Below are 13,369 nucleotides of genomic sequence, written 5' to 3'. Positions count from 1 at the left end.
TATCACACCGGTGTACAGTGAAAAAAAACTGTCGCCACGTGGGCGGCTTACATTATAACAAATAACATTTTAAACATTATAAATACATTTAACATTTTAACAGAATAACATAAAGATTAGAGGAGATTAGAGGAGATTACAGTAAACAATCGGGGTTGATTAGGATTCAATGATGAGCTCTTCAAGAACTTATGGACAACAAGTGGGTCTGGTCAAAGGCTAAACTGATATAGAATTAGCTCATCCTGCTCTTAGTTCTCTGGGAAAGCTTGTGTGAAGAACCAAGTCTTTAGTTTCTTTTTGAATGTATTATGGCAGGATTCAAGGCGAAGGTCATCCAAGAACTTTAGACGGATACCGGGCTCGCGGACATCGGCGAGATGCAACTCTAATCTCCACACTTTTAGCGGTTCATCCAAGTCTTTGCGAGCCGATCATCGCTTCGCTGTTCTTCCGTGTGAAACAGAGCGTTACCGAGAGCGAAATACAGCGTTTCACACGGAAGAACAGCGAAGCGATGATCGGCTCGCGAAGACTTGGATGAACCGCTAAAAGTGTGGAGATTAGAGTTGCATCTCGCTGATGTCCGCGAGCCCGGTATCCGTCTAAAGTTCTTGGATTTAAGAGCTCACCAGCCCATATAACATCTGAAATCACGTTGATTCGTGGAAGTCATCACACGGATATCGAAGGAGCAGTTCAATTACCAGCGAGAGTCTTCAGTAATCCGCTTTCAGATAAGTAATTCCGACTATTTGTTAAGTCCATTAACATCCCCTGAAGAAAGACCGGGTCACGGTCAGAAACAAGGCCTTGTCGGGTGGACTTCCAGAAATGGTTTTTCATACAAGTCGGTATTATCACTTTAATTTAGACATGCAACTATAGTAATAAATCTCCTAGAGATTTCACAGCGCACTTTATAAATTCAACAAAAATTTAAAAAGGTCGGAGGTGGAAAGTTTATGATTAAAACAGTTTAAAGGCATTACAATCCAGTAATGTCTGAAAAATTTATGAAACATTCCACTTCTTCCTTTAAATTTTGTCGCTGATAAATTTCGTCATTATAAATTGCATATAGAATCATAGGAGAGTTGTTTCTCCCAAGTATTGAATATATTATGGTGTAAAGAAAAAATACACGGACACTTTATATTTGAGTTTGGTGTATATTGTCATTGCACAAGTGTCTTGGAAGCACATTTTGGAGGTGCATAGATTTTTGGTTTGTCACAGATACATTGCACCATTTTTTAAATTGTTCAGATAATCCATCATGGAAGCGTGGAAACAAATTTTTAGTTTCTCGGACGCTCATGTTGCCGAAATTAAAACACAACAATCTCTTTTTTCAGACGCGGAACCAGCGGAGTTAGGTATAGGCATTACATCAGCCTGGGACGAATTCACACGACTTAGTAAAAAGTTAGTACGAGTAGAATTACATGGAACAACACTTACCGAGTACATCAAACAACAAATAATACCCAGGGGCTTAAGAGTGCAAAAAGAACCCATGCTATTTACAGACAATAAAGAGTTCATGCAGACCTGGATGGCAATACTAAATAAGTGCTCTCTAGACCTGATGCTTTTAATTGTAAGACAGGTCAAACAATTTAGCACTGAATTAACTACACAAATACAAGTACAATCAGATCGTTTAAAAACGGAAATGGAAACAGTTAAGTTAGAAGAAAAACTCAATGAATTCAAGTCCAACTTAGAACAATTAAAGACATCGATAAAAGAAATGAAAGTCAGCAAATTCATATGAGATCAAACAGATTACAAAATGGATAAAGTGTATAATTGGTGGGGAAACAGTAGAATTCAACAAAATCCTTCTAATAGAGTTCGTTTTAACTTCTCCTCTGAAGACACTTCGAGTGGATCAGATGATACTGAACAAAGGGACACTTCAAACAGAGAAATGGACAGTACACATTTTTTACCCAAACGGGGAGGCAGAGGTATATTAAATCAGCAGAGAGGCCGACGCAAGACGAGCCCTCCGGAAGATCGAAGTACAACCACTAGAAACACACGCACACAGCAGAAAAAACAACCGCAGTGGTAAATTTGTCCTCAGTCCAGTTAACGGATTCACAGCAAGAAGTTTTAGATCTTGGTTTAACGTTCGTACCTACAACGTTACACTCACCGTTTGAAGCACGGATTAATATACAGAAATTTATAAGATCTCTTAATTTGAAGTTACACTTTTCCAAAAGCCCAGTTTTGGCAAATACAGATGATTCAATCGTTCACTCACCATCAAAGTGGAATCCACCTGGCCCTATTGATCCAGTCATCAAAACATTTCATAAGTTGGTCTTGAAAGAATTAGAGAAGTATGAAAATCAGGAACATTATATCACATGCAATAAACACAATAATCTCACGATACCTCAAAGAGAAGCGTTGAAAAGTTTACAAAATCTTACACAAATCGTAATAAAACCGGCAGACAAGGGCGGAGGCATTGTCATCCAGGACGCAGAACAATATCATGTAGCTTTATTAGGGCATTTACAAGACGCAAAATATTACACCAAGTTGGAGAACGATCCCACTTTCTCATTGAGAGAAGAGATTAGAACATTAGTGGAAGCCTCTAAATGCCTCACAGCCAAGGAGAAAAAGTACTTAATAGTAGAACATCCTCGTATACCAGCCATATATTCAGTTCCAAAAATCCATAAAGGTTTACATCATCCTCCGATACGTCCTATAGTGGCATTAAATGGATCAGTTCTAGAGGCACCCGCCACATTTGTGGACCGTTTACTTCAACCATACATTAAACAAATGAAATCCTTTACTCAAGACGCATCTCATTTTTTACGAAATTAGAGCAGCATAATAACTCAGAAGCTCCAATAAACAATTTCAGACTTGTTACAATGGACGTCTCAGCGTTATACACAAACGTCCCTCAAATGGAAGCACTTAATGTTATACAACAAATACTCGAACATAGAGTAGATCATGTCAGGATTACAACCACTTGCATTTTACAACTAGCAGAATTAGTATTGCGTAACAATTACTTTATGTACTGGTTGAATAGAGTTAAAACGAACTCTATTAGAAGGATTTTGTTGAATTCTACTGTTTCCCCACCAATTATACACTTTATCCATTTTGTAATCTGTTTGATCTCGTATGAATTTGCTGACTTTCATTTCTTTTATCGATGTCTTTAATTGTTCTAAGTTGGACTTGAATTCATTGAGTTTTTCTTCTAACTTAACTGTTTCCATTTCCGTTTTTAAACGATCTGATTGTACTTGTATTTGTGTAGTTAATTCAGTGCTAAATTGTTTGACCTGTCTTACAATTAACAATTACTTTATGTACTGGTTGAAGACATCCATAAGATAGGTAAGAAAGGGGAAGTGGTGATCGTTGGTGACTTTAATATGCCAGATGTAGACTGGAAAATCCCATCTGCAGAATCTGAAAACAGTAGAGCAATAGTGGATGCCATGCAAGTATCTTTGTTCAAACAAATGGTATTGGAACCCACAAGAGAAGGGAACTATTCTCGACTTAGTGCTCAATAATGGTGATATCGTCTCTGATGTCAAGGTGGGCGCCCACCTCAGCACCAGTGATCATCAAACGGTATGGTTTAATATCACTAAAAGAATATGGAAAAGAAGCACAAAGACCAGAGTTTTACAGTTCAAAAACACAGACTTTGAGGAAATGGGGAAGTACCTAGAGGAAGAACTAAATGGATGGGAAAATGAGAGAGATGTGGATCAACAGTGGACCAATCTAAAAGGAGCAATCGCCAAGGCAACTGTTCTATATGTTAGAAATGTAAAGAAAAGCAAAAGAAAAATGAAACCTATCTGGTTCTCAAAGGAGGTGGCTGACAAAATTAAAGCTAAAAGAACTGCATACAAGAAATACAAAAGATCCCAAAGGGAGGAGCACAAAGAAGAATATCTGATTCAACTGAGGGAGACTAAGAAATTAATCAAGTTGGCAAAAAGTCAAGTGGAAGAGAGGATTGCCAAGGAGATAAAATATGGTGACAAAACATTTTTCAGATACATCAGCGAAAAGAGAAAAGTCCAAAGTGGTATAGTGAAATTGAAAGATGAAAATGATCAATATGTGGAGAGAGATGAAGAAATGGCAGAAATATTAAACGAATACTTCAGCTCTGTGTTCACTAAAGAAGACCCTGGAGAAGGACCATCTCTACACAACAAGAAACTGGAGGGAAGCGGAACAGAGGAAAATCCATTTACAGTAGATAATGTATGGGAAGAGCTAAAGAATCTGAAAGTGGACAAAGCCATGGGGCCTGATGGGATTCATCCAAGGATACTGAGGGAGCTCAGAGATGTGCTGGTGGGACCGCTGTGCGACCTGTTCAATAGATCCCTAGAAACGGGAGTGGTGTCGAGTGATTGGAGAAGAGCGGTGGTGGTCCCGCTTCACAAAAGTGGGAACAGAGAGGAGGCTGGTAACTACAGACCGGTTAGCCTCACTTCAGTGGTGGGAAAAGTAATGGAGTCACTGTTGAAAGAGAGAATAGTGAACTATCTACAGTCGGGAGAATTGATGGACCAGAGGCAGCATGGATTCACCAGAGGAAGATCCTGTCAGACAAATCTGATTGACTTTTTTGACTGGGTAACCAAGGAATTGGATCGAGGAAGAGCGCTCGATATCATATACTTGGATTTCAGCAAAGCTTTTGATACGGTTCCGCACAGGAGACTGGTGAATAAAACGAGAAGCTTGGGAGTGAGTGCCGAAGTGGTGACCTGGATTGCAAATTGGTTGACGGACAGAAGACAATGTGTGATGGTAAATGGAACCTTCTCTGAAGAGAGAGCGGTTTTAAGTGGTGTACCGCAAGGATCGGTGTTGGGACCGGTCCTGTTCAATATCTTTGTGAGCGACATTGCGGACGGGATAGAAGGTAAGGTTTGTCTTTTTGCGGATGACACTAAGATCTGCAACAGAGTGGACACGCCGGAAGGAGTGGAGAGAATGAGACGGGATCTAAGGAAACTGGAAGAGTGGTCGAAGATATGGCAGCTGAGATTCAATGCCAAGAAGTGCAAAGTCATGCATATGGGGAGTGGAAATCCGAATGAACTGTATTCGATGGGGGGGGGGAAAGGCTGATGTGCACGGAGCAGGAGAGGGACCTTGGGGTGATTGTGTCTAATGATCTGAAGTCGGCGAAACAATGCAACAAGGCGATAGCTAAAGCCAGAAGAATGTTGGGCTGCATAGAGAGAGGAATATCGAGTAAGAAAAGGGAAGTGATTATTCCCTTGTACAGGTCCTTGGTGAGGCCTCACCTGGAGTACTGTGTTCAGTTCTGGAGACCGTATCTTCAAAAAGACAAAGACAAGATGGAGGCGGTACAGAGAAGGGCGACCAGGAAGGTGGAGGATCTTCATCGGATGACGTACGAGGAGAGATTGAAGAATCTAAATATGTACACCCTGGAGGAAAGGAGGAGCAGAGGTAATATGATACAGACTTTCAGATACTTGAAAGGTGTTAATCATCAAAAGACAACGACAAACCTTTTCTGTAGGAAAAAAATCAGCAGAACCAGGGGTCACGATTTGAAGCTCCAGGGAGGAAGATTCAGAACCAATGTCAGGAAGTATTTCTTCACGGAGAGGGTGGTGGATGCCTGGAATGCCCTTCCGGAGGATGTGGTGAAGACCAGAACTGTGAAGGACTTCAAAGGGGCGTGGGATAAACACTGTGGATCCATAAAGTCAAGATGCTGCCAATGAAGAGTGGGTGACTCGCCAGAATGATGGCTACTGCCTGGAGTCAATACCCTTATTAAATAAACATACACATGCTTACTGTGACTCCAACATCGCTCTAAGCTTCAACAACAAGAGGAAATGTGGAAAAAAGGATTTGCACTCACAAAGAGGGGAGTAGCTGGCTTGTTACGGCGGTTACTACCCCAAATCAAAAAAGCCTGATACTTCACTTTCAATGCATATACAGCATAGTTCTCTGATTCAACGGCAGGGGAGAAGAAAAACTGATACTTCACACATCCAGCAGAGCTCTCTGCTTCAACGGCAGGGGAGAAGAAAAGAGGGTTCGCACTCACAAAGCGGGGAGTAGCTGGCTTGTTACGGCGGTTACTACCCCAAACCAAATGTGCCTGATACTTCACTTTCGATGCACATCCAGCATGGCTCTCTGCTTCAACAGCATGGGAGAAGACTGATACTTCACGCATATCCAGCATAGCTCCCTGCTTCAACGGCAGGGGAGAAGAAAAACAACCAATAAGGGCTGTATAACACAGACTGGGTAAAACAAATAAGCATGGGTGTAGCTTGCTTATTGCGGCGGCTACTACCCCTAACGAATCAAGCTAGATATTTCACTTGGATGCAGCTCCATCACTGCTCTCTACATTAAAGGTGGGGGTGGAAGGGAAATAGAACCAAGAGCTAAGAGAAACAGATAAGTATGAGAGAAAAAATGTGTGAAGCTTGCTGGGCAGACTGGATGGGCCATTTGGTCTTCTTCTGCCGTCATTTCTATGTTTCTATGTATAGGGAAAATATTTATCAGCAAATCCATGGAGTCCCCATGCGGTCCCCTTTAGCCCCTACAACAGCTAATCTATACATGGCAGTTTTCGAAGAACGCTGGATATACAATTCTGTTTGGCAATCGCATATCATAAGTTGGAATCGTTATATAGATGACATATTCATCTTATGGCATGGTACAGAGGAGGAACTTAATCAATTTACCATTTGGATAAATTCAATAGATAATAATTTACATTTCACAATGCAATCTTCAGATTCTCAAATATCTTTTCTTGATGTATTGGTGACCAAGCATAATAATCACTTTTCAACAACGATGTTCCGTAAACCCACCGATCGGAATAATTTATTGAGATTTCACAGCTATCACCCTTATAACTTCAAACGAGGTTTACCCGCAAGCCAGTTCTTTCGGGCCAGGAGAATTTGTTCTGAAAAGGGAGAATTTGAACATCAAGCCAATATATTAGCAGAGAGGTTTAGCCAACGTGGTTATCCAAAGCAAGCCATAAAGAAGGCTTATAAACGTGCTAAATACTCGGATAGAGAATCTTTACTAACATATAAACCTCACAAAGAACAGCCTGGTTTAATATGTGTCTTAAAACACACTACAGCTACACAAGCCATTTCACAGGCAATACGTAAACACTGGCACTTGGTACAATTACATGAAATTTTTCAACATCCACCATTAATAGTGACCTCTAGAGGGAGCAATTTACGTGATAAATTGGTACACGCCCATTCTAATATCAAAGAACCTGTAACCCAAACGGGTCACTACAAATGTGGCCAGTGCACTCATTGCAATAACACTATAGAGGGACAAAACTGGGTACAACCAACTACCCAATACAAGGTGTATAGAAGATGGCTAACCAGTTGTGAATCGTCCTATGTTGTATATGCCATTATCTGCCTGTGTTCCTTGGTATATATAGGTAGAACAACTAGATGCATACGACTCAGATTAAATGAACATAAGTCCCGAATATCAACTGAAAATGATAAAGCTCCAATAGTTACACATTGTTTGCAGTTATACCATTCGTTTAAAGACCTTCAATGGACTATAATCGATCAAGTCCAAGAGTCACCCAGAGGGGGTGATCGAGACTCAATGTTAAATCGCCGAGAAGCTTTTTGGATATTCACTTTAAAGACACAATCTCCACAGGGACTTAATGAAGAACTGGAGTGGAGCACTTTGATCTGATCGTAAGCACGTCATAACGTCATAACAGTCATTGGTCAGTCAGAGGAATAGAGGGTGGTTCTGAAGCCCTTTAAAAATCCTCAGCAAACACAGAGCGTTACCGAGAGCGAAATACAGCGTTTCACACGGAAGAACAGCGAAGCGATGATCGGCTCGCGAAGACTTGGATGAACCGCTAAAAGTGCGGAGATTAGAGTTGCATCTCGCTGATGTCCGCAAGCCCGGTATCCGTCTAAAGTTCTTGGAGTTAAGAGCTCACCAGCCCATATAACATCAGAAATCACGTTGATTCGTGGAAGTCATCACACGGATATCGAAGGAGCAGTTCAATTACCAGCGAGAGTCTTCAGTAATCCGCTTTCAGATAAGTAATTCCGACCATTTGTTAAGTCCATTAACATCCCCTGAAGAAAGACCGGGTCACGGTCAGAAACAAGGCCTTGTCGGGTGGACTTCCAGAAATGGTTTTTCATACAAGTCGGTATTATCACTTTAATTTAGACATGCAACTATAGTAATCAATCTCCTAGAGATTTCACAGCGCACTTTATAAATTCAACAAAAATTAAACCAGGGCTTTACAAAAGGGGCAGTCTGGGGGCGGGGCCAGAGGCCTCTGGCACAGCGGCCATTTGCCGCTGTGCTGGGGGATCACGTGCTGGCAGGGTGCCGGCAGGCTGCTGGCAGGCGCAGAAGCTGAAATATAATTTTGGGGGGGTTTAGGATAGGGTTAGGGGAAGGGGTGGGAAGGTTAGTTTAGGGGGAGGGAACGGGGGAAGGCTGCGGGTGTCAGCGTGAGCAAGATGCACTAGTGTGCACCCCCTTGCATGCGCCAACCCCTGATTTTATAACATGCGCGTGCATGTTATAAAATCAGGCCTATGTTTTAAAATGTACCCCTTTATGTATAAGAAATATCCGAATACTGATGTACAGGTAATCTCAAGTTGATATTTCCCAAGTGTTAAGAAAAGTGTGTTTGCATTCAGGGAATTCCCTTTGTTAAGAAGCTCTATAGAAGAGAAATAATCACTGTACATATTCCTACAGATGCCAATTGGAAGGGTGCAGAGGTGGACGGTGCGTCCAGACTTCAGTCAGAATTCTATGGTATTGTACCTGGACCTTAAGCAGATCCCTGATGGAGGAATGCAGACTGGAGAAAATGATCATCTAAATGAAACTGTGAAGGAAGAGGAGATCCTCGAAGAAGACTGATATCATCATGCAGGTGCAGTGTTAAAGAGGAAAGGACTTTGCCAAAGTCCTGATGCGTATCTTGTAGGATCCTCCTGGGAAGATGTCTTAAGCAGTAGAAACCCCATTTTATGCATCCCCAGGCAGTGTTCCTGTTAACCTGCATCAGGGCTTCCAATCACCTTAATTGCATGGAGTGGGGTTGACAGGTCACATGGGAATACAGGATCCCACATGGTTCAGGATGAGGCAGCCGGAGAAGTGCAGAGCAGAGTCCTCCATGCAGGTTAGTGGGAACACTGTCCCTAGGTGAATGAGAGAAGAAACTGCAAATCTATTTACTTGTGATTCAGCTCGCAGAATTTGAGGCTGTAAACTTTTATGTATTCGGTAAAATAAAATGGTAGCTGGTTGAGCTTCATCCTTTCTGCTTGGATTTTTAAGTGAAAAACTGATATCCAGCAAGATTATTCTAAATACACTGAGTACTTTATTATTGGAGAAAGCTCCCTTAATTTATCCCAGCTTGGTCTATGTCTACAATGTGTCTGAATGACTTCATTCAAGAGCACCCAATCCATCCCTCACTGGAAGAATCAAGGGGCAAAAAAGATACATATATAGATGAATGCCCTCAGCCACCTAGATTATGTGTTATTTATCAAATTGTGGAGCAGGTTATTACTGTAATAAAATAGAAAACATATATTAAACATTTTAAATATAATTTTCTCAAGGAGGATTTCTCAGACTTTTAAATTTTTTATAGGATATTTTTGGTTCAAAGTGTATAATGCTTCAAAATCTGTGCACATGCAAAGTAGCAACTATAGCTAGCTGGAAAAAAATGAGACTTCATGCTTTAAAAATATCAGTGTTGATTTTTATTTTTTTTTAATAAATATCTGCATTGTTTCTTTAATTAAAAAAAAATCAAACAATTTAACCTTGAGTTGGTATGATTATTATGTAACAAAATGTGATAAATGTTAGTTTTAACACACATTTATTATAAACAAAAATCAGAGATCCCATACCCATTTAACACAGCATTAAAAATTCTTAAGCCATGGATCCCAAATCATATTGAAAATATGATTGCAACCTTTACTAACATTGCTTCCTTTTCCAAAGGGATAATAGTCTTTATATCTAATGATTACATTTAATTGCAATCCTCTTCCTCCTGGCTAAGGTGAGTAATATTTTAAGAAGCATAGATAAAGTTATTGAACATTTTGTCCGTCATACACAAGCAAACATGATGCTAGAGGAGAGATTCAGCTTGGCTGAGAATAATGTATTAACCGTAACAAAGATCTCTGACCAAAGTTGTTGGATCAGGTTACAAAGCCATATCATATGCAAGCCAAAATAAATGCCCTCTTTAGTCTTGCACATCCCATAACATTGAGTTGACAGCAACCCCATTTTAAACAGTCTGTCTGGGTTGTAATATTCATTTTATTTATTTAAAATTATTTATCAGCTGCTTATTCCAAAGATTGTAGTGGCTTACAGTATAAAAACATACATTAAAATAAAACTAAACTAAAAAAACAAACTGAGCATATATATATATGTGTACCCTAATGAAAAGTCTTGTATTGAAACTATTATTCATAAGAACATTAAGCAATACCAGAAATTTGCTTAAAAGTCAAGTCTTTAAAACCTTTTTAAAAGAACTGGTATTTGACATAGTGGGTCATTTTCCAAGGAGTTACCGCAGGAGATAATTCCGCAAATCGCGCTAACAGCCGTTAACGTGATTTGCGAATGCAAATTTTTAATTTTGTATTCAGGGGGCGGAGTTGGGGCGGAGCATATGTAAAGTAGGAAAGAGTTATCGAGTGCGGCGAAACAGCCGCAGTGTTAACGCGGCTCCTAACGCGGCCAATAGCTACAACCCTTTCATTTGCGGTACGTTGTGCACTAGAGGCCGGTAAAGGTGTATCGCGGTTCACGATGTGAACCAGACAGCCTGTTTCAGTATCCTGCAGGGGAGAGAGAGAGAGCGAGAGAGAGCCTTGCTATAATGTCTACTCCCTAGACAGGTATTTGTATCCCTATGGGAGGCCCACCTAGTAACTCGAGGTGGGGATTAGGTATGAGTGTAGGGGGTTGGGGGCCACTTTCACATTCAACATGAGATGTACGAACAGAACAGAATAATTCTTTACCTTACCTGTTCTCTCCACCTAGCTTGAAGCTAGGTGGAGAGAACATTGCCCAAATCTCATCTTGGAGTGAGTTTCCTCACTCCGAAGGCCATCAAATCTTCAGAAGAAGAGACCACTAGCTTCAAGCTAGGTGGAGAGAACATTGCCCAAATCTCATCTTGGAGTGAGTTTCCTTACTCCGAAGGCCATCAAATCTTCACAAGAGACCACTGTTCTGTTCGTACATCTCATGTTGAATGTGAAAGTGGCCCTCAACCCCCTACACTCATACCTAATCCCCACCTCGAGTTACTAGGTGGGCCTCCCATAGGGATACAAATACCTGTCTAGGGAGTAGACATTATAGCAAGTCTCTCTCTCTCTCTCTCCCCCTCCACTTTCATGCACTGTGATGATTCGTTGGTTGTTTTATCGCGCACCGCGAAGATGTTTTTGCGAATACATTTGCGCAAATCGCGAAAACATCGCGGCACGCGAAGTTTCCCCGCTACACGAAAAAAGCCTCATTTGCATTGGAAACGCCCCTTAATGCGTTACCAATGCGATATTGGAAAATCAGGCCCATAGTTTAACTGTTCAGGAATTGTGTTCCAAAAGGAAGGGCCTACCACAGAAAAAGGCCTTTATTTGCTGATCTGAGCAAACACATCGGAATAGAAACACAAAAGAGAGCCTAGTTGTAAAACTGACAAATTACGGTAAGTAACTTATGAATTAACATTAAAACTTTGAATATTCATTTAAAATATACAAGCCTCAAATTTGTACTGTGAGCAGTATTCTTTGTAGAATACTATAATATTCCACTGTGTATCCGAAACTACTAATCCGGTTTACATCCTACGTCTCTCTGAAGATTTTTAAAGGGGTATTTCTGTACTATTAAGTAACCCATAAAATTGAAACATGAGTTCTTGTCTTAGGTGATGGCAATGTGTCTGTGGGCCCTGTAAGCCTAGGGTTCAGCATAGCTCCTAACGCAGTGATGGCCAACCTTTTGAGCTCAGTGTGTCAAAATTCATAAAAAAACCGAGCATAACTCGGGTGGTGTGTCACTTCTAGAAAAATCCATAATTTTGTGATATTTGTAGCGCTAATCAATAACAAAAAGTTATAATTTTAATATGTACTGTATTTATTAATAAAGCAAAAACAAATAATTCTTTACCTTACCTGCTTAGTGACTTTTTTGTTGCTGAATTTCATTGGCTAAATCTTCAATTGAAGGTTGGTATTTCGTACACTTCAAGTCCAAGCAAGCGTTACAAACTTCATCTGTCAGTCGGTTTCTTTTATTGGCTCCCATTCATTTTCACACCACTCCCTCCCCATCCCCCAGGCATGCACACATTCATTCTCACACACACAGACCCCCAGGCAGGCACCCATGCATTCACACACATACACCCCCATGTAGAGTCCCATTCATTCACATGCACACATTAAAGGCAGACCCCCCTCTCTTTTGCCAGCAACCTCAGAGCCTCTCTTATTCCTCTGCCTCCACTGTAACTGCTGCCACATGGCTATTGGGGAGGTGCCGATTGCTGCTACTGACACTGAAGCCCATTCTGCTGCCTCTTCTGTGCAGGCCCCGTGGGCTTCCACTTTCTCCATGCTGATCTCGTACATTGTGAGATCCGTAGAGAAAGTGCTATTCTTGCACATTCCCAAAGATTACATGTGCCAATCACTAAAAAGTAATTTTTTTTGTTTTTTTTGCCTTTGCTGACTGATCTTAGTTTTCTAATTGGTTGGTCATAGGCTTTTTTTTTTTCCACCTTCCCTTTCTTATTTTTTTGCCAATTCCTTTTATATTGTCTTTTTTTCTGTTTCTTTTCTCTCCATCTTCTTCCCTCAAACACACAGTCAGGTCCTCATTCTCACATGCATTTCTCTTTCTCACACACACACAGGCTCTCACTGGCACATGCGCTCTCTCTCATACAATCATTCATACACACAGGCTCTCACTGGCACATGCTCTCTCTCATACAATCATTCATGCACACAGGCTCTCACTGGCACATGCTCTCTCTCATACAATCATTCATACACACAGGCTCTCACTGGCACATGCTCTCTCTCATACAATCATTCATACACACAGGCTCTCACTGGCACATGCTCTCTCTCATACAATCATTCATACACACAGGCTCTCACTGGCACATGCTCTCTCTCATACA

The 13,369-nt window shown here is 40.9% G+C and overlaps 1 protein-coding gene across 1 annotated transcript in view; it reads left to right on the top strand.

Annotated features, from left to right (window-relative positions):
* The window catches only part of LOC115091876 (52 kDa repressor of the inhibitor of the protein kinase-like), a 46,132-nt gene extending 36,189 nt beyond the window's left edge, over positions 1 to 9,943 (top strand). Inside the window, exon 4 of the mRNA XM_029602158.1 lies at positions 8,851 to 9,943. Coding sequence (XP_029458018.1) covers positions 8,851 to 9,018 — 168 coding nt within the window. The 3' untranslated portion in view covers positions 9,019 to 9,943. The remainder of the gene's footprint in view (positions 1 to 8,850) is intronic.
* The last annotated feature ends 3,426 nt before the right edge of the window (positions 9,944 to 13,369 follow it).

Source organism: Rhinatrema bivittatum, chromosome 5 (assembly GCF_901001135.1).
Source record: "Rhinatrema bivittatum chromosome 5, aRhiBiv1.1, whole genome shotgun sequence".
NCBI classification, from domain to species: Eukaryota; Metazoa; Chordata; class Amphibia; order Gymnophiona; family Rhinatrematidae; genus Rhinatrema; species Rhinatrema bivittatum.
This window is presented reverse-complemented; position numbering and strand designations above follow the sequence as displayed.